General features: G+C 42.9%; 2 protein-coding genes across 3 annotated transcripts; one reads left to right on the top strand and one right to left on the bottom strand.

Annotated features, from left to right (window-relative positions):
- Positions 1–95: 95 nt before the first annotated feature.
- On the top strand, positions 96–24,976 carry EXOG (exo/endonuclease G; the record flags this gene model as incomplete). Of its 2 annotated transcripts, XM_079713660.1 has the most annotated exons (6): positions 96–273; positions 2,059–2,208; positions 7,963–8,102; positions 9,828–9,904; positions 13,146–13,260; positions 24,396–24,976. In XM_079713660.1, 6 exons carry the CDS (start codon positions 111–113, stop codon positions 24,855–24,857), a joined length of 1,107 nt encoding a protein of 368 aa, XP_079569786.1. In that variant the 3' UTR covers positions 24,858–24,976. The 2 variants fall into 2 exon arrangements, with proteins under 2 accessions (XP_079569786.1, XP_079569787.1); XM_079713661.1 differs by lacking the exon at positions 2,059–2,208 and having other exon boundaries at positions 111–273.
- Positions 2,570–7,545, bottom strand: LOC307059824 (large ribosomal subunit protein eL29-like; the record flags this gene model as incomplete). The annotated part of the gene is made up of 3 exons (XM_079714058.1): positions 2,570–2,864; positions 3,192–3,427; positions 7,542–7,545. 3 exons carry the CDS (start codon positions 7,543–7,545, stop codon positions 2,610–2,612), a joined length of 495 nt encoding a protein of 164 aa, XP_079570184.1. The 3' UTR covers positions 2,570–2,609.
- Positions 24,977–25,234: the final 258 nt, after the last annotated feature.

Below are 25,234 nucleotides of genomic sequence, written 5' to 3'. Positions count from 1 at the left end.
GCAACTCCGGGTAGCGCATGCGTGTCTTGGTCCCGCGGTTGGGACTGGCTTTCAGGCGGCTGACCTGGAGTGCGCATGCGCTAAGGCAAAAGGCTAGCGTCTCGGGCAAGATGGCCGCGAAGACTTTTGCATCCCGCTTCCGAGGCTCCCGACGCTTTTTGAGTGGCTTCGTGGCTGGAGCCGTCGCGGGCGCTGTGGGAACCGGGCTAACTGTCGTGCAGTTCCTCCGGAGTCAGGACGCTGAGCCAGCGTTGGCGGTGAGGGAGCCGGACGGTGAGTGTGTGGGCCCCCAGGTCTCGGGCCCGGGCTGCTACCTCGGGCAGGAGCCGTAACCGTGGACGCGCGCTATCTCCACTCGCCAGGCCCTTGGTCGTCTGCCGTGCGGTCTCCCGACTCGGCTTCCTCTCTCCGCGTTGCGTCTCACCTGCCTGCTCCGTGTACTTCCTTCCCCCTGGGGATCTACTACCCCGTATGTCCTCCCCTAGATTGTTAGCTCCATAAGCGCTCCGACGGTGTCAGTTTTGTTCTCCACCAGCCCGGTACCTGGTACATAATTGGCATCCAGTACGTGTGGATGAATGAACGAATGAACACATAGTTTTAGCAGATCAGTTAACTGCCCTCAATTTATCGTAGTTCAAATGAAGAATACCTGCTGGCCTTTCTTCAAAGTATGTAAATCCGCAGGTTACCAGGTGTACCTTATATTTGACAAAGTAAATGAGCTCATGTTCGTTTCTTTCTGTCTCGGATACATTAATTTAACTCGCTCCTCCTGATACTTGGCATTTGGGAAGAGAGCAACTCTGGTGGGTTGAAGCCTGGAGAGCGCATCAAGAGAGAATTATTTAGAAACCGACTCCCTGTTCCGTGCGTGCTTGGTTTCTCCCACTAGGAGAAGCAATACCAGTTTTACCACTGTCTTGCTGCAGCACACATCTCTGCTTCAGTACCAGAACATTGAGGAAGAGTGTCAATGAACGATGGTTTTTTTTTTGGCTGCTTTGGGCCTTCGTTCCTCCACACGGGCTTTCTCTAGTTGCGGCGAGCGGGGGCTCCTTTTCGTTGCGGTGCGCGGACTTCTCACTGCGGTGGCTTCTCTTGTTGCAGAGCACCGGCTCTAGGCTCACGGGCTTCAGTAGTTGTAGCACGCGGGGTCACAGGCTCAGCAGCTGGGGCGCACGGGCTTAGTTGCTCCACGGCATGTGGGATCTTCCCGGACCAGGGCTTGAACCCGTGTCCCCTGCATTGGCAGGCGGACTCTAAACCACTGCATCACCAGGGAAGCCCCTGAACGATGGTCTTTTAAAAAAATTTTAAAGGCTGTGCTTTTGTCCCCACATTAACTCTTAGAACATAATGAGTAGGTAGGCTGTCTCGCATTCAATCATATCAGTGACTAGTAATGACAGGAGTTTTTCCTTTGCTGCTTTTGTATACTCTGTACTTTGTGGGGCAGAGATTTGAAAATTTGATGTGAAAGACCAGCAAGATCAGGTCCTTATTTAACAGTTAATGAGGTACTTCCCTGGTGGCACAGTGGTTAAGAATCCGCCTGCCAATGCCGGGGACACGGGTTCGTAGCCCTGGTCGAAGAAGATCCCACATGCCGCGGGGCAGCTAATCCTGTGTGCCACAACTACTGAGCCTGCGCTCTAGCAACAAGAGAAGCCACCTCATTGAGAAGCCTGCGCACCTCACTGCAACTAGAGAAAGCCCGCGGGCAGGAAAGAAGACCCAACACAGCAATCAATCAATCAATAAGAAAATAAATAAATTAGAAAATAAATTGGAAAAGTTAAAAAAAAATTTTTTTAATTAAAAAAAAGAACAGTTAATGAAATAGCTACAGTTTATCTGGATAGAACTATACAACTGATTATAGGCAAAACCAGTATTTTGCCTACTGTCTCTTTTCTTTATAAGTAATTGCAAAAATGAGATCACCTGGTTGATTAAATTGTTGAGTCAGTCCTTTGTCTTACCCCCTTCCTTATAATTTTTTATTCCTAGTAATAGTCACTAACTGTTATTTTTTCCCATGTTTTTCATTTTTAGGTTCTTCAGAAAGGGCTCTCTTAGAACAATTTGGATTCCCTTTAACTGGAACAGAGACGAGGTGCTACACTAACCACGCCTTGTCTTATGATCAGTCAAAGCGGGTGCCTAGATGGGTTCTTGAACATATATCCAAGAGCAAGATAACGGGTAGGTGGTTAGAAGCAAAGGCGTTGACGAAAGACGTTTCCAAATTTAAAACAAGGAGGATTATTAATAATTTCAACCATTTCTACTTTACAGCACATTTAGAAAATGATGGTGTTTGTATGGCTCACTAGATAATGGACCCTGCCTGCAACCAGGGCACCCTAGACCCTTCCAGGCTGTCTCGGGTTGAGAGGATCTGTATCTTGACACATGAATTGGAGGCTTTGTCATAAATATTGTTGCAATGAGCACCACTCATTCATTACGTCCACAAATGCTTTTTTTTTTTTTCCTGCCTCAGGTTTATTTGTACAAATAGCACAGGAAGACACCAGCCCCGTGCAGACAGCAGCCAGGGGTCACACCAGTCCTTCTGTCCTCACATTGGCAGACAAAGGTCTCTACTCCAGAGCCTTTGTGGGGTTCTGGGCACCTTTGGGAGCCTGAGCTAGAGCTGGAGCAGCAGCTGCACCTACAGCCTTGGCCTTGGTTTGAGCCTTGGCCTGGGACTTTGGCCGGCAGAGCCTGAAATCCTTGGCGATGTGGGCATGAGCACGTTTCCCAAGCTTGGGGTGAGCAATGTAGGCAAGTTGACTGAGCTTGCGGCTGCCGCCTGTTGGGATCTTGGGCTTGACCTCCTTGGGCTTTATGAGAGCCTTTTTTTTTTTTTTTTAAGTTAATTTATTTATTATTTATTTTTGGCTGTGTTGGGTCTTTGTTGCTGCGCGCAGGCTTTCTTTAGTTGTGGCGAGCGGGGGCTACTCATCATTGTGGTGGCTTCTCTTGTTGTGGAGCATGGACTCTAAGCTAGCGGGCTCAGTACTTGTGGCTCGCGGGCTCTAGAGCACAGGTTCAGTAGTTGTGGCACACGGGCTTAGTTGCTCTGCGGCATGTGGGATCTTCCCGGACACGGGCTCGAACCCTTGTCCCCTGCATTGGCAGGCAGATTCTTAACCTCTTCGCCACCAGGGAAGTCCCTTTACGAGAGCCTTTATAGCCTCAGCACGTGCACTTATGGCCTTGGCGTTGTTGGCCTGCATCTTCTTCAGGCCCTTCTTGTTGTGCTTCTTGGCAAAGCGCATGTTCCTCGGGAACTTGGGGTCCTCCCCCTTAAGAGAGTCATATTGTGATCGGGGTTCCTTGATGCCGTTTCTGTGCTGCTTTTGGGACTGGTTGTGCATGGTGTGGTTCTTGGACTTGGCCAGGTCTGCACTGGGGTCTGCCCACAAATGCTTTTTTTTTTTTTTTTTTTTTTGCGCGGTACGCGGGCCTCTCGCTGTTGTGGCCTCTCCCGTTGCGGAGCACAGGCTCCGGATGCGCAGGCTCAGCTGCCATGGCTCACGGGCCCAGCCGCTCCACAGCATGTGGGATCTTCCCAGACTGGGGCATGAACCTGTGTCCCCTGCATCGACAGGCGGACTCTCAACTACTGCGCCACCAGGGAAGCCCACAAATGCTTTTTTTTTTTTTCCCACGGTACGCGGGCCTCTCGCTGTTGCGGCCTCTCCCGTTGCGGAGCACAGGCTCTGGATGCGCAGGCCCAGCGGCCATGGCTCACGGGCCCAGCCGCTCCACAGCATGTGGGATCCTCCCGGACCAGGGCACGAACCCGTGTTCCCTGCATCGGCAGGCGGACTCTCAACCACTGCGCCACCAGGGAAGCCCCACAAATGCTTTTTAAGTGCCTACTTGTGCATGGCACTGTGCTGAGCTTTGGGGTTATATCAGTGACCAGAGTAGATGGTCTCTACCCCCAAGGCACTTTGAATTGGGGAGGGGGTGGGTGGACCTATCAAATAATCATAAATTTATAATTACAGTTGGCAATAACTGTTCTGAAGGAAAAATGATTGCAAGTTGGGATAGTATAATTAAGGAACAGTAAAGAATACGATGAGAGATAACAGGAGAACCTGATGCTGATTAGTGAGGCTTTGAGAAAGTGGCCTGAAGAGTGGATGGCAGTCACTCAGGCAGAGGAGTTGGGTGGGCAGCGGGGGTATGGAGAAGAGCGTTCCAGGCAGGGAAAGAGAAGCACAGTTGCATCTTTAAAGGCCCCAATGTGAAGAGTTTGGTTCGGTTATGGGACTCAAAGAAGGCCAGTGTGGCTGGAGCAAGGGAGAACGTGATGTGAAATGAGACTGGAGAGGCAGGCAGGTGTGTGAGCCTGTTCACGTGTCCTCAAGTTTCTTGGTGTGTTCCTGTAATTAAGATGACCAGATCTTGCTATTCAATGTCAGATTGGTTTCTAGGTAGCCTACTTCAATTTACACTCCCACCATCATTATTTGTCCTGTCTCTCCCAGCCCTCACACCTAATGAGCATTATTGAGCTTTACCAATTTATTAGTTGATTTTATTTGCGTTTATTGATTACCAGTGAGGGTTAATATTTTGTGAATTATTCTTTCTTTGTGAATTTTTCTTTACGATTTTCAATAGGGATATTCTTTTTTAAAAATATTTATTTATTTATTTATTTTGGCTGCGTCAGGTCTTAGTTGAGGCATGCAGGATCTTTAGTTGTGGCATGTGGGCTCTTAGTTGCAGCATGCAGACTCTTAGTTGCAGCATGCATGCAGGATCTAGTTCCCTGACCAGGGATCGAACCTGGGCCCCCTGCATTGGGAGCATGGAGTCTTACCCACTGGACCACCAGGGAAGTCCCAGGGATATTCTTTTTTGAATTTTGTAGGAGTTCTTTTTTATATTAATGATATTACTTTTTGTCATAGTTGTTTTATTCCCATTCTCTTATTTGCCTGTTAATTTGCTATATGGCCCACAAATTATTTCTCCATTGCTTTACAGTGCATGCTATGCTTAAATATATTAAAAATGCTGATATTAAGATGAGTGTGTGCCTTTATAGAGTACACATTAACCAGCAGAATAGCAGGAGGCTTGGAATATGCTTGCTGCTAGAAGGAAACTGATGTAAGCCCAAACTTTATCATAGCAGGTGAAATTGATTATGAATTTACATCAAGAGAAACTCACTTGATTTAGTCTCAAGACTGATAAATTTCCTTTAAATACAAAAATTTTCCCAATATGGAATTTCAGCTTTACTAATTTTATCTTGCTGTTAAGTTATCATTTTCAGAGGCGTATAAGAAAAGCACTGTTTCATATTGTAAATCACGTGAGCTGTGTAATTTTGAGGAGGTAAAATAGAGCTAATTAATATTTGAAAACAAGCAATATACCTGTGATTTACTTATTTTAGTGTAAAGCATCTTCTGTTTTAGTTATATGACAGACTAAGTTATTTAGATTAACTCTCCTGCTAAAAACAACAAGAAATGTTATTAGCAGTATATAAAAAGTATATAGAAAAAAAATCACTTAAAAAAAAAACGTGAAGAGGGACTTCCCTGGTGGTCCAGTGGTTAAGAATCTGCCTTCAAATGCAGGGGAACCAGGTTTGATCCCTGGTTGGGGAACTAAGATCCTACATGCCGCGGGGCAGCTAAGCCCACACGCAGTGGAGCCCGTACACCGCAACTAGAGAGAAGCCCATGTGCCCCAACGAAGACCCAGCGCAGCAAAAAAAAAAAAAAAAAAAAGGTCTCAGAAACCAGATTCCTGGCTTCTGATCCTGGCTTTAAAAACAAACAAACAAACAAACAAAACATGAAGAGGCAACATGATAGTAGAGCTTTCTTTGCCAGGCCAATATTTGGGAACGCCAGAATCCAGAAGGGTAAGGGTGGCCCTGGTAAACCTGGTAAACCAAAGCCACATTGCCTTTGGTTTTGCAGCCTTATGGAGTGAGGGGGACTGAAGGCAAGACCTAGGGCTCACCCAAGGTGGATTATCTTACAGGAGACCCTTCCCACATTAACCTGGAACCCCAGAGAGCTGCACCCTCGGGGATGGGTGAACCAGAACTTACTTGCCTGCCCACCATAGGGAACTACACGGAAGGTTGCCTTGGCACTGAGCAGACAAGGATCAAAAAGGAAAATAAAAAGTTTGTTCTAGAGAAGTTGAGGCCACAGACTGGCTGTCATGCAGACTTGTAGCCCAAAGCCATGTAGCCTGTACAGATCAAGGAACCTTAAACCCTGAGCTTGCTTTACTGTGGTCCTCCACTGCTAATGCCTCCAGACACCAGACAGAAGTAAGTTTACATCCTCTCTTCAGGAAGGCATCTTCATCCTAGGATTTTGGAAATTCCCACAAATGATTTTTCTTTTTCTTTTTCTTTTTTTTTTTTTTTTAATTTATTTTTGGCTGCGTTGGGTCTTTGTTGTTGCATGTGGGCTTTCTCTAGTTGTGGTGAGCGGGGGCTACTCTTCGTTGCGGTGCACGGGCTTCTCATTGCGGTGGCTTCTCTTGTTGCGGAGCATGGGCTCTAGGCGCACGGGCTCAGTAGTTGTGGCTCTCGGGCTCTAGAGCGCAGGCTCAGTAGTTGTGGCGCATGGACTTAGTTGCTCCGCAGCATGTGGGATCTTCCCGGACCAGGGCTCGAATCCGTGTCCCCTGCATTGGCAGGCGGATTCTTAACCACTGCGCCACCAGGGAAGTCCCCCCCCACCCCCAAATGATTTTTCAAGGGCAGTGAGCACCAGATAAAGAAAACCAGACATACCAGGAAGCGATTCCAATGGTAATGACACTTACAGAAGTTTACTAGGAATTCTCTGTTTACAGTTATTATTTTTTATATGGGGTGATTCTAAGCTAGACATTAGATACTTTACTCTGAACCTTGGGGTCTGATAATTTAATTTTTTTCTTGATTGAATGAAATGACATTAGAATCAGTAACTTCATTAATCATTTTACACTTTTTTGAGAAGCAGCCTGAGTATATTCCATTTGTCCTCATAATTTTTATAGTTTAACAAGGCCTGTCCTAATGACAGTGGAAAACATAGTGTTAGGATTCGCTGATGTCCACGGTGGCAAACTATTCTGAAGGTATCAGAATATAAGTAAAATTGAGATTTTGTCTCTAGGATTCGCTCATGTCCACGGTGGCAAACTATGCTGAAGGTATCAGAATATAAGTAAGATTGAGATTTTGTCTCTCCCGTGTGGTGCTCAGATATTTTGTGTCAGGAGTTTCTGGATTGATCTCATAACCTAAATGTTTGTTTTGTCATGGCTTAAGAGGCAATAAGCAAGATATCAGAGGCACTCTCTCCCTCCTCTAGGCTGTGCCTGCCCAGAACAAATTGTTTTGTGTCTATATATATCCGTTATTTCAGTACGTATAAACTTGTCAAATACCGTTGTACAACATACAGTACATGGGGGCCTTTTTTTTTTTTGGCCGTGCCACGCGGCATGTGGGATCTTAATTTGCCGAGCAGGGATCGCACCCATGCCCCCCACACGGAGTCTTAGCCATTGGACCTCCAAGGAAGTCCCCGTGGGGGTCTTTTTTAAAAAGCAAGAGTGTATTTAGTAACTAAGCTTTTTATACAGCTCAGCTACTTGATTGGTCATTGCTTTTACATAGATACTATCCAAGGGATTTTTCCACTTAACTTGAAAGGCCAGAAACAAAAGTATATGAGATGAGATAGCTGCACTGTATGAAAAACATTCTTTCCTGGACTAGTCCTTGCTAAATTCAGGTGAAGTAGCCGAACTATCCCAGGAACTTGAGATATGCGTGCTGTCACTAAGTACTAGCTGCTCAAAGAGATACCAGCCAGCAGCAAGCAGCTTGCCTTGCTTAGAGAATCTTGAGGGATATTTGTCCACTGGTAACTTACCATTTTGTGTGTTTTTCTTCAGGTGATGCAGACAGAAAACATTGTAAATTCAAGCCAGATCCCAGCGTCCCTCCAACCTTCAGTGCCTTCAACGAGGACTATGTTGGCAGTGGGTGGTCACGAGGCCACATGGCTCCAGCAGGAGATAACAAATTCTCATCTGTAGGCATATTTTTTGGGAGGGATGGGAACACAGGTCTGGTATTATGTGTACCGTGGGACTTGGAAATTAAAAACCTAGGAGCCAAACCCTAACACTTGAGAATTTTCATACCCTATTTTGTATTTTTCTTCCTGACTTCACTTCCTTTCTTTGCTCAGATGCTCAGACTTTTTTTTTTTTTTTTTTTGCGGTACGTGGGCCTCTCACTGTTGTGGCCTCTCCCGTTGCAGAGCACAGGCTCCGGATATGCAGGCCCAGCGGCCATGGCTCACGGGCCCAGCCGCTCCGCGGCATGTGGGATCTTCCCCAACCGGGGCACGAACCCGTGTCCCCTGCACCGGCAGGCAGACTCTCAACCACTGCGCCACCAGGGAAGCCCGATGCTCAGACATTTTTAAACAGGTTGAGGAAAACTAAATGCTATGCAAAAGGGAATTGGAAAGCCAATAGGAACTAAAGCTACTCACTCATTTTTATCTTGAAAAATTTCAGACCTGTAGAAAAGCTGAAAAAAGAACACAGGAAAAATATTTTGACTTGTAGAAAAGTTGAGGATAGTACAGCAAAAACATTTTGATGCATATATTTTATATATGCATTTTTTTAAACCATGGACAGTGAATTGCAGACATTGTAACACTTCATGCCTAAGTAGATTGCTTGGGAGATTGTATTGTCTAAAGATGAGGATATTTGAATATATGTCAAGTGTATCATTATACCAAGAAATGTGTGCAAGTGTATTTTTGTATATTTGTACAATAATATCCAGTATACAGTTCTCATTCAGATTTGCCAAATTTTCCCAATTATGTCCTTTACAACTTTTTTTTGGATTCAGTATCTAATCATGAATCACATATTACATTTAGTTGTCATGTCTCTCTAGCCTCCTTTAATTTAGGATAATTTCTCTGCCAAAAAAAGGCGAGAAATGTCTTTTCTGACATTGGCATTTATTGCATGAATTGGTGATTATTATCATTAAGATAGTGGTTCTTAACCTTGGATACTCATTGTAACTACCTTGGGAAGTTTTAAAAAATCCTGATGCCCAGACCTGTAAGCCAGAGCAGTTAAATCAGAAATTCTAGGGGTTGGGACCTAGGCATCGATATTTTTGAAGCTCCCTAGGTTATTTCAATGTGCATCCAAGGCTGAGAACCACGGTTTGACAAGAGGGTATTTGGTGGCCTTGGCAGTGTAGATCAATGAAAGGAGATCCAATGACAGAGCCTTGGGTTTACAGGTCAGAAGTGTGAGAGGAATGAACACATGGTGGCTAGAAATTCAGAAGATTAGGACTTTTTTGTGCCACTCTTGAACTAATGTGTTTGCACTGTACTACTTAAATACTACTGTGCTCTTGAAAGCTGCCCTTTGTTGAGAAACCCTCTGCCAGAGGCTTAGCACTAGAATTCACCTTTTAGCTTTATACTGGAAATTTTTCGTTCATAGAGTCTACATTATTGGTTTGAATTTTATAGATTGTGAAGAAAAGCAGCACACCAAACTACTTCTTTTGTTATAGTCCTTATTCTGAATAATTATTATTGAGCTTTCTGTCATGGAGTAGCTGTGGCTTTCATTTATCTAAACAGATAGTTGCTGTAATTGCCTGGAGCTAAGGTATGAATAAGGAACTGGTTATCTCTGCTTTGTAAAATCTCTCTCAAAGGGAAGGGTATTTCAGTGCAAGTTACTATTTTTATTTCTTTTCACAGAAAGCCATGGCTGAAACCTTTTACCTTTCTAATATCGTGCCTCAGAATTTTGATAATAATGCTGGTTATTGGAACAGGTGAGGGGTGAGAGTTTTTAAAATGTGATTCTGTGGGAGATGAGTGATGTGACAGGAGAATGTGTGCCTAGCACCTGTTTCTGCCTTTGTTTTTTCAAATGTTAAAACTACTGAAGATAAATATTTTGGACTAGTTTTCTTTGCTAGATTTGGAAGTATAGACTTCAAAACATAGCTAGCCATTTTGGTCATGTTTCCTCTGGTCAGAAGTCAAGTTCTGGAAGAAACTACTAAAAATATTACTACTGAGGCAGTAGAACACTGTGTTTATAGGCAGAGGATACTGTATTTTCTCCACTTGTATTTAAAGAGTTGCTGAGCTTTTTAAGAACAGTTTTGGTACCGTTGAACATAACCATTACCAGTTTTTGATAGAAGCTGTCTACAGTAGTCCCCCATTATCCATGGTTTTGCTTTTTGCTGTTTGTTACTCATCATCCACAGTCCAAAAATATTAAGTGGCAAATTCCAAAAATTAACAATTCATAAGTTTTAAATTGGCACGTTGCTGAGTAACCTGATAAAATCTAGCGCCTCCTGCCGTGTCCTCCCGGGGATGTGAATCCTCCCTTTGTACAGCGTATTCCCCGCATTGGTCAGTAATTGTCTCGCTTTCATAGTGCTTGTGTTCAAGTAACCCTTACTTTACTTAATAATGGCCCGCAAACGCAAGAGTAGTGATGCTGGCAACTTGGATTTGCTGAAGAGAAGCTGTAAAGTGCTTCCCTTAAGTGAAAAGGTAAAAGTTGTTGACTTAAGAAAGAAAAAAAATTGTATGCTGAGATGGTTGTGATCTGTGGTAAAAAGGAATCTTCTATCTGTGAAACTGTGAAGAAGAAAAAAGAAACTCATGCTAGTTTTGCTGTTGCATCTCGAGCTGCCAAAGTTATGGCCACTAAGCATAAGTGCTTAGTTTAGATGGAAAAGTCATTAAATTTGTACAATAAGATATTTTGAGAGAGAGAGACCACACCCATATAACTTTTATTACAGTATATTGTTATAATTGTTCTATTTTATTATTAGTTATTGTGTTAATCTCTTACTATACCTAATTTATAAATTAAACTTTATCATAAGTATATATGTATAGGAAAAAACATAGTGTATATAGGATTTGGCACTGTCTGCAGTTTCAGAAATTCACTGAGGGTCTTGGAACGTATTCTCTGTGGATGCGGGGACTACTGTATAAAATCATCTGGGCATTCTGTATTTTTCTGATGCTTTCATGCAGTTCTTTCAGGGGATCTTTTAAGCATTTAAAACTGGTACAAATATTTCATGCTATTGCATTTTCCCCAGACATTACTGTGTGGTTTGAAATAATGAAGAGAGCACCCCACACTAAAAAAGACTTCAACAATTATCAGTCATGGCCCACATTTGTTTCATCTACATACCCTCCTTTCCCCCACGCAGATTATTTTAAGCAGGTCACAGATGTATTATTTTATCCACAAATATTTTGATATATATTTTTAGAAGATAAGAATTCTTTAAAAATATAACCACAGTACTGCCATTGCCCCTAAAAATGTAACAGTAATTCAGTAATTCCTTATTAACAATTTTATAATCAGTGTTCAAATTTCCCTGCCGGTTTTTACCTTTTTTTTTTTTTTTTTTTTTTGATTGATTCTAACACAGTCCACACATAGATTTGGGTAATATATCTCTTCAGTCCGTTTTAATCTGTAGGCTTCTCCTCTTCTTCCTGCCCCCGCAAATTATTGGTTGAAGATCTGGGATGTTTGTCCTATAGAGTTTTCTTTCCATATTCTGACTGATTACATACCTTCGGAAGCATTTAACATTTTCCTTTTTCAAGAGATATGTTTTTTGGAGGAAAACTTTACTTTTTTTTTTTTTTTTTTTTTTTGTGGTACACGGGCCTCTCACGGTTGTGGCCTCTCCCGTTGCGGAGCACGGGCTCCAGACGCACAGGCTCAGCAGCCATGGCTCACGGGCCCAGCCGCTCCGCGGCATATGGGATCTTCCCGGACCGGGGCACAAACCCGTGTCCCCTGCATCGGCAGGCGGACTCTCAACCACTGCGCCACCAGGGAAGCCCAAAACTTTACTTTTAATTGGGCGTATATGCTATAAGATGAAATGTTGATTTTACTTTTTAGATACAGAAACTGAGGAATGATATCATGCATTGTTACCTCTCATAAATTGCTTCCAACTGCAGTATAACAAAGTGCATATTAAAACTACTTGCCAGGGCTTCCCTGGTGGCGCAGTGGTTAAGAATCCACCTGCCAATGCAGGGGACACGGGTTCGAACCCTGCTCTGGGAAGATCCCACATGCCGTGGAGCAAGTGACCCTGTGTGCCACAACTACTGAGCCTGTGCTCTAGAGTCCACGAGCCACAACTCCTGAGCCCGAGTGCCTCAACTACTGAAGTCCGTGCACCTAGATCCTGTGCTCTGCAACAAGAGAAGCCACCCAGTGAGAAGCCCGTGCACCGCAACGAAGAGTAGCCCCTGCTTGCCACAACTAGAGAAAAGCCCACGCACAGCAACAGACCCAACACCGCCAAAAATAAAAATAAATAAATTTATTTAAAAAAATAAAAATAGAAAATAAAACTACTTGCCATTTTTATCTAATAAATTAGCAAGAACAGTTTTTAAATGATTATTCCCAGTGTTGTAAAGATTCTTGTGAAACTGCTGTGTCGTATTTTGGAGTTTATAGAGTAAATTTGTACAATCTCATTAAAAATACTAGTTTTACATATAATCAAGCATCATTAAAATATTCAATAAAGTAATTCTGGCTCTTGAAATTTATTCTAAGGAATTAATACAATGTTGCATTATTTAAGAAATGTCAGGATAAACCCAATTGTCCTACAGTAGGAGTAGTTACATAAAGATATATCAACTTTTTGAAATGATATGTAATTCTTGAAAAAAGTTTATTTGAGAACTAGGGCATAGAAAAATATGAGAGGAAACAAAATTTCAGTTATAAACTGTACATTGAATGTACACACAGGAAAATGTAGGTAGTTGTATAAATGCATGTATTTTTAAAGTTTTTCCATGCAGTAAGCACACTGGGAAGAACATTGCTTATATGCTTATAGTGTTTTGTGCCATATTCTCTTTACATTGATTTCTCTAATTTAATATTCTTGGTACCTCTCCTAAGGACTTGGTATGGTTTACTGCTTTTTCTACATTTATGTGTGAGAATATCACACATCTTTTTGCTTTGTTTCTCAGAATAGAAATGTACTGTCGAGAACTGACGGAGAGGTTTGAGGATGTCTGGATAGTATCTGGACCGCTGACCTTACCTCAGACTGGAAACAATGGAAGGAAAACAGTTAGTTACCAGGTAGGAACGTGTTTTAATATTCAAGCTTATGTTATTTGCATGAGATTATAATCTCATTCTTTATTCTACTTTTTAATTTCATTTATTCACCAGGATGTATTGAGCACCTGTTGGAATGTTAAGCATAGCGGATAAAATGATGGGTTAAATAAAGCAAGCATTGACTTCAAGGCGCTCACAGTTTAGAAGGGGAAATAGACATGTTATCAGTTAATTATGTTAAAGTGTGATCTGATGTATAAATGCATAGATGAAGTGGTGTTGGAACGAACTGACCAACCCTATTTGTGGGGGTCAGGAAGACTTCACAGAGGAGGAGATGTTTTTTCTGGCCCCGCTGCATGTGGGATCTTAGTTTCTTGACCAGGGATCGAACCCTTACCCCCTGCATTGGAAGCACAGAGTCTTAACCACTGGACCACCAGGGAAGTCCCCCAAGGAGGAGATTTTTGAGCTAGATCTTGATGGGTGAGTAAGAGTGAACTGAGTCAGGAGGGAAGCACGGGGACTCCAGCACGGTGTGAGTGCAGGACACTTAAGATCAATAGCAGAATTATGGGGTTTGGGTATCGTTACAGACACGGGCTGAACTCAGGCAGATGGAGTGAGGAGGAGTAGAGGAATGCAGGAAAGAGTCATCACAGATTCGCTTTTTGGGTGAAGAAGAGGAAAAAATTCAGGAAGACATCCAGATTGCAGTTAGTTGAGTAAATGGGAGGAAAAGCTTTTCTTTTAGATGCTTGGATTTTTTTTAAAAGGTGAAGTTTTTTTTTTACACGCACGATATTTGAGAACTTTATGAACTAAAGGAAGGGGAGATTGAAGATATAAGAGAGTATAATTAGTGATGTGAGAGCTGTAGACAGCTTCTGTTATGCCTGTTATGAGATTAATGATTCTGCCAAGATATGGACACCAAGGGGGTAAAAGGAGGGTAGGATGAATTGGGATATTGGGACTGACATATATACACTAATATGTATAAAATAGATAAGGGCTTCCCTGGTGGTGCAGTGGTTGGGAGTCCGCCTGCCGATGCAGGGGACGTGGGTTCGTGCCCCAGTCCGGGAGGATCCCACATGCCGCGGAGCGGCTGGGCCCGTGAGCCATGGCCGCTGGGCCTCCACGTCCGGAGCCTGTGCTCCACAACGGGAGGGGCCACAACAGTGAGAGGCCTGCATACCGCAAAAAAAAAAAACAAAAAAAAAAACTAGTGAGAACCTGCTGTATAGCACAGGGAACTCCACTGTACAGTAGAAACTAACACAACATTGTAAAATGACTATACCCCAATTAACAACAACAAAAAAAAGGATTCTGCCAAGAGGGTGGCTGAACTGATGTACTGTGAGATCTACAGAGGGTCGGGAATGAAGTGAGGTGAGGAGGAAGAAAGGTGATAGAGTCAGTGAAAGGAGAGGGATTGAAGGACTTCCTGGAAAGTCAAAGAGGAGGTGTGTTTGGGGGGAACATCTAGTAGATATTTAGTAAATGCTGCTTAGGTTACATGGTTACTTAAGGGGGTCTGTGATAAAATTGAACTGAGAAACAGTTAGGAAAACGAAAACAATTTTAGGGTGTATTCTGTCCTACTTGACTGGCTTATTATCAGCCTGTCTGGCTCTGATGAGCAGTGATGTGTAAGTCTCCAAGTGTTCACACAGGTGCTCACACCCTCAGAGTATTCCAGGGGTTCTTGTAGGAGTGAAGGAGTGGCAACGGAGTTAGTATTCCAAGCAGAGTAATCTCTCTCCTGTCATCAACTTGCTAATTTTCGTATTTTTTGTAATACTAGAAGGAAAAAATGCCTTAAAGCTCCCTGTGTTCTCTTATTTTTCGAATACTAATTATTCTTGAGCTTTGGTAAATCCTCTTTACTCTTACTTTTGGAAAATAGGTTCTCCCAGCTTTCAATTCTACACCTTAAATGATCAAATTACAGTTCTGTGTGGGCTTTGTTTTCATAAAATTGAAAGATTTGTATGACTAGCTTACTGTGTAGTAGAAGAAAAATGTATACAAGGTTTAAAAGGGACAGTTAACCAGTAGTTAAGAACATTTCACGAAACAGCTTTTTTTTGTGTGTGTGAATATTTCTGTTAAATATGTTTTGGCCACATGCTGTTGTGGGAAGTATATAGTTTTTCTTAAGTCGGATATAATTTTTATTATCAGTCTGCTAAAAGCGCCTAGAAGCAGTGATATGCTCTTAACAATGAGTGTACCCTGAGACCAGATCTTGGTTTCTAAAAAACCACCTCCTGCTGAAAGCACCCAGCACTTGCAGAAATAGCTGATTCCAGGGATGGTGCAGGGAAAGTACAAACTGGAACATCTTGTGCCAGGAAGCAAGTAAGTGCTCAAACAAATGGTGAGGTCATGTCAGAAGAACACAGGAATCAGCTTTATGGACTTCTAACTTAACGTGTCTGGAACTATTTGATATCAAAATAAAATGGATTATAGAACTAATAAATAGGAATCCATATCAATACATAAGTAAACACATGGGTGTAAGGAGAAGCTTCTGTGTACCACGGACTGTCAACTAATAAGTTTGTAAGAATGAAAGAGAAAAATCATTTTGTAGCCATCATGGTAATGTGTTTCAAACAATCATCAGTGGATGTTAAAACTAGAGAGTGGAAGTTTTATGAGGAATAGGACATTTATATAATCTAAAAGAATCCCTCCACAAATTACTTATTGATGACAAAGCAAGAAATGGTAACTTCACAGTAGAGAACCCCCCGCCTTAACGGAGTGATCAGAGTTAATATTGCGTGTATGGGACTTACTGATAAATTGTACTTGCTGCTGTGATGCACTAAGGATACAGTATCACTTCTGTGATATTTCTGCCCAAAATGCATAATGTTGAGTCTCATCATGCAGAAGTATCAGGCAAACCCCAACTGAGGGACATTCCGTGAAATGGCTGACTTACATTCTTCAAAAATGTTAGTGTTGTCAAAGACAAAGGCTGAGAAATTAACTGTTCCAGGTTAATGGAGACTAAAAACTAAAGACTAAAACGGCTGAAAACAAAATGCATTGTGTTATCTTAGATCGGATCCTAGATCAGAAAAACAAAAGTTGCTAAATAAGACTTTTTTCAGACAATTGGTAACATTTGAGGTCTATGGATTAGATAATTATGTTTTATCAGTGTTAAATTTCCTGATTTTGATCATTGTACTGTGATTATGTAAGTGAATGTCTTTGCTCCTAGGAGATGCATCCTGAAAGATGTGTCTATGACTTACTTTCAAAAGGGTTAGGGGAAAAAATAGAAAAAGAGAGTGATAAAGGGAATTGAGCAAAATGTTGAGTTGATGAATCTGGGTGAAGGGTGTGCATGTGTTCCATGTGCCATCCTTACACATTTTAAATTTGCAGTTAATTCAGAATGAAACAAATATATATGTATATACCTTTTAGTATATCTTTTCTAGACCAGAATTCTTATTACACTGGAATATGTAAAACTAGCCACTAAAAAGACTTAACCTTACTTCTCCTAAATCGTTGATCCGTGAATGATATTCAGGCTTGTTCAAGTAGCCTTGAAGAGAGTTTTAAAAGAGACCTGTCAGCTCTTCTCACCCTAATTAGTGTCGTAATGGTGAATGTGTGAGGGCAGTCAAGATGAGCTTCCTGAAGAGTATACTTTGAGTAACAGTCTTGTTTTTTTGTTTTTATTTTAAAGAATTATTGGTCTTAGGCCTTTTCTTTCAGATTCTGGGCCTCTGAACCTATATCATTAGTTTTCCATGTCTATATTAATTAATAGGACCTATTCATGCTCACACTGGCAAATCTTTAAGCATCCCTCATGTGGGAGGATTGTATATGGAATTGTAAATGACATGCTTCAAACTACATTCTTGATTACTTTCTCCCTTCTTTCCTCTATTTCACATCCTGGGAGTCATCTCTCTCTCTTAATTTCTTTGAGTCAACAACTTTTATCAGTTCTTTTACTTAATAACTTGTACTCAGATTTTGCAGAAGCTCTGAACACCTGTAATATTGAGGAGGACTCCACTAAGTTTCTCTGCACTTCCTACTTTCTGGCATAACAGGATGTTCCAGACTCATCTTGGGCAAACTCTGGAATCATCCATATCTCTTGGTTCATTTTAATGGGGATTGGTATTTAGAAACCGAGATCTGGACAAGTTGATTCTTGAGTACTCGGCCTACTGTTTGGCTTGTCATGTATGTTCACCACATTTATTTTTAGCCATTTTTAGTGGGTGGAGAGAGCCCCAAAAAATATAGTATGTGAATTCTATTGCCTTTAGTGGCACACTGTTGGGAAGGCCTTTTTTCTCCATCTTTAATATTCCTATGCTTTTTTTTTTTTTTTTTTTGCGGTACGCGAGCCTCTCACTGTTGTAGCCTCTCCCGTTGGAGCACAGGCTCTGGACGCGCAGGCTCAGCGGCCATGGCTCACGGGCCCAGCCGCTCCGCGGCATGTGGGATCCTCGCGGACCGGGGCACGAACCCGCGTCCCCTGCATCGGCAGGCGGACTCCCAACCACTGCGCCACCAGAGAAGCCCCCTATGCTTTTTAAATTTTTAATTTTATTTATTTATTTTTGGCTGCATTGGGTCTTCGTTGCTGTGTGCAGGCTTTTCTCTAGCTGCGGTGAATGGGGCTACTCTTTGTTGCACATGTGCTTCTCATTGTGGCTGCTTCTCTTGCAGAGCACGGGCTCTAGGCGTGTGGGCTTCAGTAGTTGTGGTACGCGGGCTCAGTAATTGTGGCTCGCAGACTCTAGAGCACAGGCTCAGTAGTTGTGGCACATGGGCTTAGTTGCTCCGCGGCATGTGGGATCTTCCCAGACCAGGGCTCAAACCCGTGTCCCCTGCATTGGCAGGCGGATTCTCAACCACTGCGCCACCAGGGAAGTCCTTCCAGTGCTTTTTGAGAAGGCGATTTGTAGACCCTGGTCGTAAAGGAAGCAGATAACTGTGTGTTATGTGTGTGTACATAAAGTTGAATTGTTGGTAAGAATCTATATCCCTCGATGGGTATGTAGTTTTTCATCTTTCTTGGAATCATATCAAAGTGACATCTACTTTTATATACGTATTTATATTTTTCACTAACAATTTCTATTATAGCTTTTGTTAGATTTGGCATCAAAGTTGACTTCAGGTGGAATTTTAAATTTAAAAATCTTTAGTATATTTATTAGCATGAAAGCAAAATAGGATCCTTTAGTAAATTAAATTGGAAACATTGTCTCAGAGCTCACCATTTTAGGAATTTAGTTGGGCCAAAAATATTATATATATGCGTACAAATATATACACGTATAAACTTGGGTGAATTTGGTTAAGGAAAACAGACATGGGAGGCAAAGCTAGGCAAGGGGAAGGGGTAGGAAAAGGTAGGATGTGTGCCGAGAAATAGTAAGTCCCTCAGACAGTTGGATTAGAGCACTTGTATAGGGAAGAAGACGAAAATGAAAGGATAAACAACAAGGACCTACTGTATGGCACAGGCAACTATATTAAATATCTTAAATACCTAGTAATAACTGTAATGGAAAAGAATCTGAAAAAGAATATATATGTGTGTGTATGTATAAAACTAAATGACTTTGCCATAAACCTGAAACTAATACAATATTATAACATTATAAATCAACTATACTTCAATAAAAAGTTGTCTTGAAAAAAATTAATAATAAAAGGGAAGGTTTGCACCAGGTGGTAGAAACCTTGAATGCCCAGCTAAAAATTCAGGTTATTTTCTAGCAATTCATAACAAAATCATTGTGGATAAAACCATGTCCTTTAGTGATGCTGAGAAAGGGGACACAGCATTGCCCAGCCCTCGAGGTGGGTCTCTTCCTCTCAAGGAATTAATATGTATTTGAATCATGAATTCCTGTTTCCCGGGGAATATCTTGCAATTATGTGTGGCAATTCATGTTTTGTTTTCTTAAATCCAGCCATTCAATATTTACTTCTTGTTTACAACTATACTCTGAACCTTATTTTAGGATGTAGCTAACAAAAGCGAGGTATTAATTTACATATATGTGTCTACTTTGGAGGAAGTGAAGCGGATGAGCTGGTGTTTATCGAGGGCCGTATATACCACCCGGTGTGTAGGTAGCTTTGTTCACGCCATCCCAGTCAGTCCTCACAAACAGCTCTTACAAACAAGCAGTGGTTATCTTCTTTTATAGGTAAGGAAATTGAGGTTTTGAGGGGTCATGTCCAAGTCACATTGCTAGTAATTGTCAAGGGGGAAATCCAAAGGTGAGTCTCTCTACTTGTATGAGAATTGCCAGTCATTCGTAGTATTGTTCTTTAAGCTCTCAAAAGTCGACAGTGAAGGGATTGCTGTGCTCTTCATATATAGAAGCTTAAGGCCAGGAGGTAAAACATGATGTGGGTGGAGAGCAGTTACAAGTGATATTTGCTAGCCTGCAAAAATAAGAACAGAAAATGGGCCAAGAGGAGGATTCCTTATAGCCAGGTAGAAACGTCTGCTAGAATATGTAGGAAAGAATCACAGCATCATAGGATTTGAGTAAATGTGAGCCTGAGGGAAGATTGGTAGCAGTGATTTTATCAGAGTGAGTCATCTGACAGCTCTAATCAGAATCACCCCCTTTATTATAGCTTAGGTCATCCATGTGCCTATTTCTAGAAAAGATTGAATCAAGACAAGTGAAAACATACCTGAAGATCCTGGCCTGAACATTATAATTGACCTGGCAGGAAAGTGAGCTTCAGATTTGACAGCTCAGTAGTGGTGGTGGTGGTGATGTTAGAAGTACTTAACAGTCTGTGTTTTCCTTCTACAGCCTTATTTTCCAAACTTCCACAGTTCCTGGAGGGGGAGGAAATCGAAAATATGCTTCCAGGGATCTTGAGGTATCAGCTGTAGTGATCAGGAATTTTTTTTGAAATCTCCTCTTTTATCTTTATGCAATCTTCATTTCCATATCTATTTGTTTTAATTGAAATAAATTCTTTTATGTGTTAAATATTTCCTGACCCCCATCCTAAATTGCCCAGTAGAATTGAGAGTCTGGGAAGTTGTGCTTGTTTCACTGGTTGGCATCTCCCACCCCTATGCAGGACAGGTGCCTAGTGTGAGAAGCACCGTCTCCCAGGGTTTGAGCTCCCTCAGAGGCTTTACAGGTAGCACACAGGGCTGCCACACCCCTGTTGACTCCCCACCCCTGTGACTCCCTCCCTTTTTGTTCCTCCAGCCTCTCAGGTAGAGATTCCCTGTGTATCACACTGTGAATTTCACTCGATTGGCATGACCCTTATTTTAAGGGCTTCATCTCTTGATGGGTCCAACAGTTTTATTTTTGGAATTTCTTTTTTTTTTCTGTCTTACCAGGGGAACGTAACCAGATACATTACATCTATCTGAGTCTTGCAGGTACATATTTTTTCCTCACGATGCTGCTTGCTATTTCACTTAAGGCACATTTGCTGCAGATATGACGTGACAGAGGGCAGGCTTAACCTGGGTGTTGTTTGCGGCCAGTCTCTTCTGGCACTGAGTCAGCATGAAGGCCCAGCTCTGTGTGTGTGGAGTTGGGGGTGGGATGGGGGAGCAAATTGTCATCTCTGTCTCTTGGATAGTAGGGAACAAGCGCAGGCCAGCACGTACGGAAACTAATTTCAGGTCGCGAGCGAGTGCCAGCTTTATGATTGTTATATATGTTGTATTTTCTAGTGATTCCCAGCTTTTGTTACAGCCTTGACAAGAGTTGAGTGCTGTTTGGTAATTTAACAGCAGCAAGGATTTCCTTTGTAAAGTATTTTTATACCTAAATGTTATATGAAAAGGATTATTGCTGATTTACTGATACTAAAAACTTGGTTCACGTTAAGCCCTCGAGTCCTTTGTTTAGGGCATCATTTGGGTCCAACCTGTTTTCTTCTCCTGAAACCCTATTGTCCACCTTGAACTGGTCTAATTTTGCTTGATCCCATGTTTCCCCACTGTCCCTCTGCAGAACCATCTTTTGTACCAATGCAATTGCATTTTTGTCTTTTGAATGACATCCACTACAAAAATAGCTTTTTTACATAGGCCTTGCAGATTTCAAAATCTTTTTTTTTTTTTTTAACGTGTCTTTGTATCTTCAGAACTATTCTATGAGATAGACTGCTTGGGGATTGTTATTACCCATTTTATGAATGAAAAAAGAAGATACCAGTGGCTGTGAATTGCAACTTTGCGCAAAGCCTCAGGTCTGTGGGGTTTCAATCTGCTGAACCATTCTGCTTCAGTACCCTAGTTTCTAGAAGCATTTTCTGAAAGTCTTCCAGTTTTCCTGAAAGTGGGAAGAATTTATTATGTAGGTTGAGTTGTTTACAGAGAAGAAGATAGCTTTAAAATATTTCAGGATTTTTTTTTAAGTTTTAAATTCAAGGAAGAAACAATGAGGGTTCTGAATTTCCAAATAGGACTGGTTCCTATATTAGGCAGATTAAAGACGTTTACTTCCTGAGAACAAAGCAGACTGAACCAGAGAAGATAGTGGCTAAGGTTTCCATTATTCTCTTTATTTCTGGGAATAGTGTTTTACGCCCCCTTTGTTGAAATATTATGAGACTGTCATGGGTGGAAGTCACACTTTGTGGTTCTTATTAGGAATTTCTGTGTCCATGAGGTTTCTCAAAAGTAATATTAGAGGTCCTCTAGCTATGTGAGAGTTTTTGAAAATCTAATAGAAATGGTACATTTCCATGAGGTAAAGCCATGAATCTTCAAATGTCAAGCTTCTTTACTTTTGGCTGGAATTTAATAAACCTGGTTAGAAGCTCTGGTTGGCAGCACATGGCCTAACCAATTAATTATTTATTTTTTTAATTTTTTTTTTTGCGGTACATGGGCCTCTCACTGTTGTGGCCTCTCCCGTTGCGGAGCACAGGCTCCAGATGCACAGACTCAGCAGCCATGGCTCACGGGCCTAACCACTCCGTGGCATGTGGGATCTTCCCAGACCAGGGCTCGAACCCGTGTCCCCTGCATTGGCAGGCGGACTCTCAACCACTGCACCACCAGGGAAGCCCCAATTAATTATTTTTGAGAGTTTTCATTTGTAGCCAAAGAGTCCATGAGGAGAGAAAGTAATCAAGTGACTGGTCTCCTGACAGTTGGAGTCTGAGATCTGTGCTGCAGTGATGGAGGATGTCCACCAGGGGGCACCAAGGATTTGCTTAACTGTTGGCTCCCCAGCTAGTTAGTGCCTGGACCACCTGAAGCCCATTTAACCGCCACCACCCCCCCGCCCCCCACCTTGTAAACTATGGCTCAGGTGCAGCCACACCCTCAGTTCCGGTCCCTGACTTCCCCTGCACCCACCCCCTCAGCGCTGCTGCTGATGCTCTGTATCGGCGTCTCACCACATTCTGCCTGCAGTGAAGGCTGTGGATGTTGACTTCTCTCCCGGATGGGAAGCTTCTTGAGAGCAGCACCAGCTGCATTTACTTTCAAGATTATTCCTTTCAGTATTTCCAGCAGTGCCGGGCACAGGACCTCTGAGTCGCAGTGTTGAGTTAACATCTCTTGGTGATCTGTGGGCTAGTTGTGTACTCCATCGAGCTCACCTTCAGTGTGTTTTTTGGTCCTGAAGAGCATGCATAAAAGACTTCTTGGGCAGCAGCGGGGGATTTTGTGTCTGTAGGTTGTGTAGTTTCATAAACCTTACTCTAAACTGCACCCTGACCAACCACTTTCACTAACTTCCAAGACAGTTATAGAGACCATTCCTGTGGAATGATGGGTCTTCCCTGCAGCCCTGCAGTTGGCCTTGGTGGTGGGACTTCCCTGCGTGTTAGGCAGCAGATGGCCTCGGAGTTGTTAGGCTGTGCGCCATGTGGGTAGGAGCTTGGGAAAAGCAGAAAAGAATCCTCTGTAGCTCTCATCCTTCTGCCTTATCTGGGCTCCCAGCGGGGCCTCCCACAGCAAGTGGGTTTGGCCTGGAAGGGAGGCCTCTTGCCAAGGAAGGGCCGGCCCGGGAGGAGCAGTAGTACCACAAGCATATTGTAGCTGGATTGTGTCATTTTATTGGAGACCATTAAGGAAATGGGCGTTCATTTTTTTCTTTTCCAGAAAACAGATAATGGCTTCTAAGCCAATTGGAAGGAAATTTGAAAAGGTTTCATAACAGTGTTATTTCATTATTACAGCCAACCTACACAGGCAGCCAAGTTGTTTTCAGGCCTGACCCTGGCTCTGGCTTCTTTGCTGTGTGGATACCTTTCCAAAGTGTTTGATTTGATGACACATTCAGGGGTTCTGTGTTTGATAGCAGACCCAAGAGTGTACGGAACTCTGAGCAAACAGCATTTACATTTACCTAATGTAATTTAAAAAATGAACCACAGTCTAGGTGATACTGGAGATGGTAATACTGATGTGGTGTGTCTGGCTGCTTCTTGAAAGGCTGTTTGTTTAGCTCCCTAGTGAATTTGGTAAACTAAGGCCATATTTTTTTTTTTTTTTTTTTTTTTTTGCGGTACGCGGGCCTCTCACTGTTGTGGCCACTCCCGTTGCAGAGCACAGGCTCCGGACGCGCAGGCTCAGCGGCCATGGCTCACGGGCCCAGCCGCTCCGCGGCATGTGGGATCTTCCCAGACCGGGGCACGAACCCGTATCCCCTGCATCGGCAGGCGGACTCTCAACCACTGCGCCACCAGGGAAGCCCAGGGGCCATATTTTTATTTCTAGAGCTGGGAGTTCCCCAAGCTGGCCGTTTTGACCTTTGAATGTTAGGAGCCCCAAAAGTTCTGATTATGAGACAAGGAAAAGGCAACAGCTTTTCTTGTCCATTAAAAAACCCAGGACCCACTCCTGGCATTCCTTTGTCCTACAAACAGAGCAGAGAATGGGACCCCTGCTCTTTGGGGTGGCATTGCTTTAAAGACGATCAGAATCTACCTTTTAAATGCTCATCTTCTCTGTGAATCTGTGTCTTGGTTTATTATTACCTTTGGCAGCTGAATTTAAATCCACTGGGGGTGGGGTGGGGTAGTTCTTAAGTACATTTTCAGAAATGCATCTTAAAGCTTTTCAGGAAAAATTTGGGACCTGCTAGTGCAAATTAATATCGCAAATATGGCTGCTTTGCTTTTAGGTGATCGGCGAGGACAATGTGGCGGTGCCCTCCCACCTCTACAAGGTGATCCTGGCACGCAGAAGCCCGAGGTCTGCTGAGCCCCTGGCACTAGGGGCCTTCGTGGTGCCCAACAAGGCCATTGGCTTCCAGCCCCAATTAAGTGAGTTCCAGGTGAGCCTGCAGGAGCTGGAGAAGTTGTCAGGTCTGGTGTTTTTCCCTCATCTGGATAGGACTAGTGACATCAGGAACATCTGCTCGGTGGACACGTGTAAGCTCCTGGATTTCAGGGAGTTCACTCTGTACCTGAGCACAAGAAAGATTGAGGGAGCCCGATCAGTACCCAGACTGGAAAAGGTCATGGAAAATTTGCGGAATGCAGGCATTGAACCTGATGAGGACTTCATGACTCGCTACGAGAAGAAACTGCAAGAACTCAAAGCTCAGGAGCAGTCAGGAGTCCTGGAGAGAAAGCCCTCGTAGTTCACATCTCAGAAGCGTGATGTCATCTGTAATGAAGCAGGTGTGGCCTCTTCAGATCCTGTATTTTAGTGGCTTTGTTTTAAAATGATGGAATCCTAAATTTCAGACTAAATTTCTCCCCAAAAGATGTCAAGTGTTTTGGTTGGTATTTTATTTGACGTGGGAAACTAAGGAAACTGTTAACGCCTGCAGCTCACGGGCTGGTCTTGTGTCAAGTTAACAGGAGGGCTGTGTCTGCGGGATGACGCTGTGTGCGTGTCCCTCTGGATGTATTGTATGTGAAGGCGTTATATTTTCTGCCTCCAAATCGTACAGTGTCTTTGATGTATCTGCTCAGCCTTCTTGGAACCCAAGATTGTATGTGTTCTTTCCCTTGG

The sequence above is a fragment of the Hyperoodon ampullatus genome, assembly GCF_949752795.1.
Source record: "Hyperoodon ampullatus genome assembly, chromosome: 10".
Taxonomy (NCBI): Eukaryota; Metazoa; Chordata; class Mammalia; order Artiodactyla; family Ziphiidae; genus Hyperoodon; species Hyperoodon ampullatus.
This window is presented reverse-complemented; position numbering and strand designations above follow the sequence as displayed.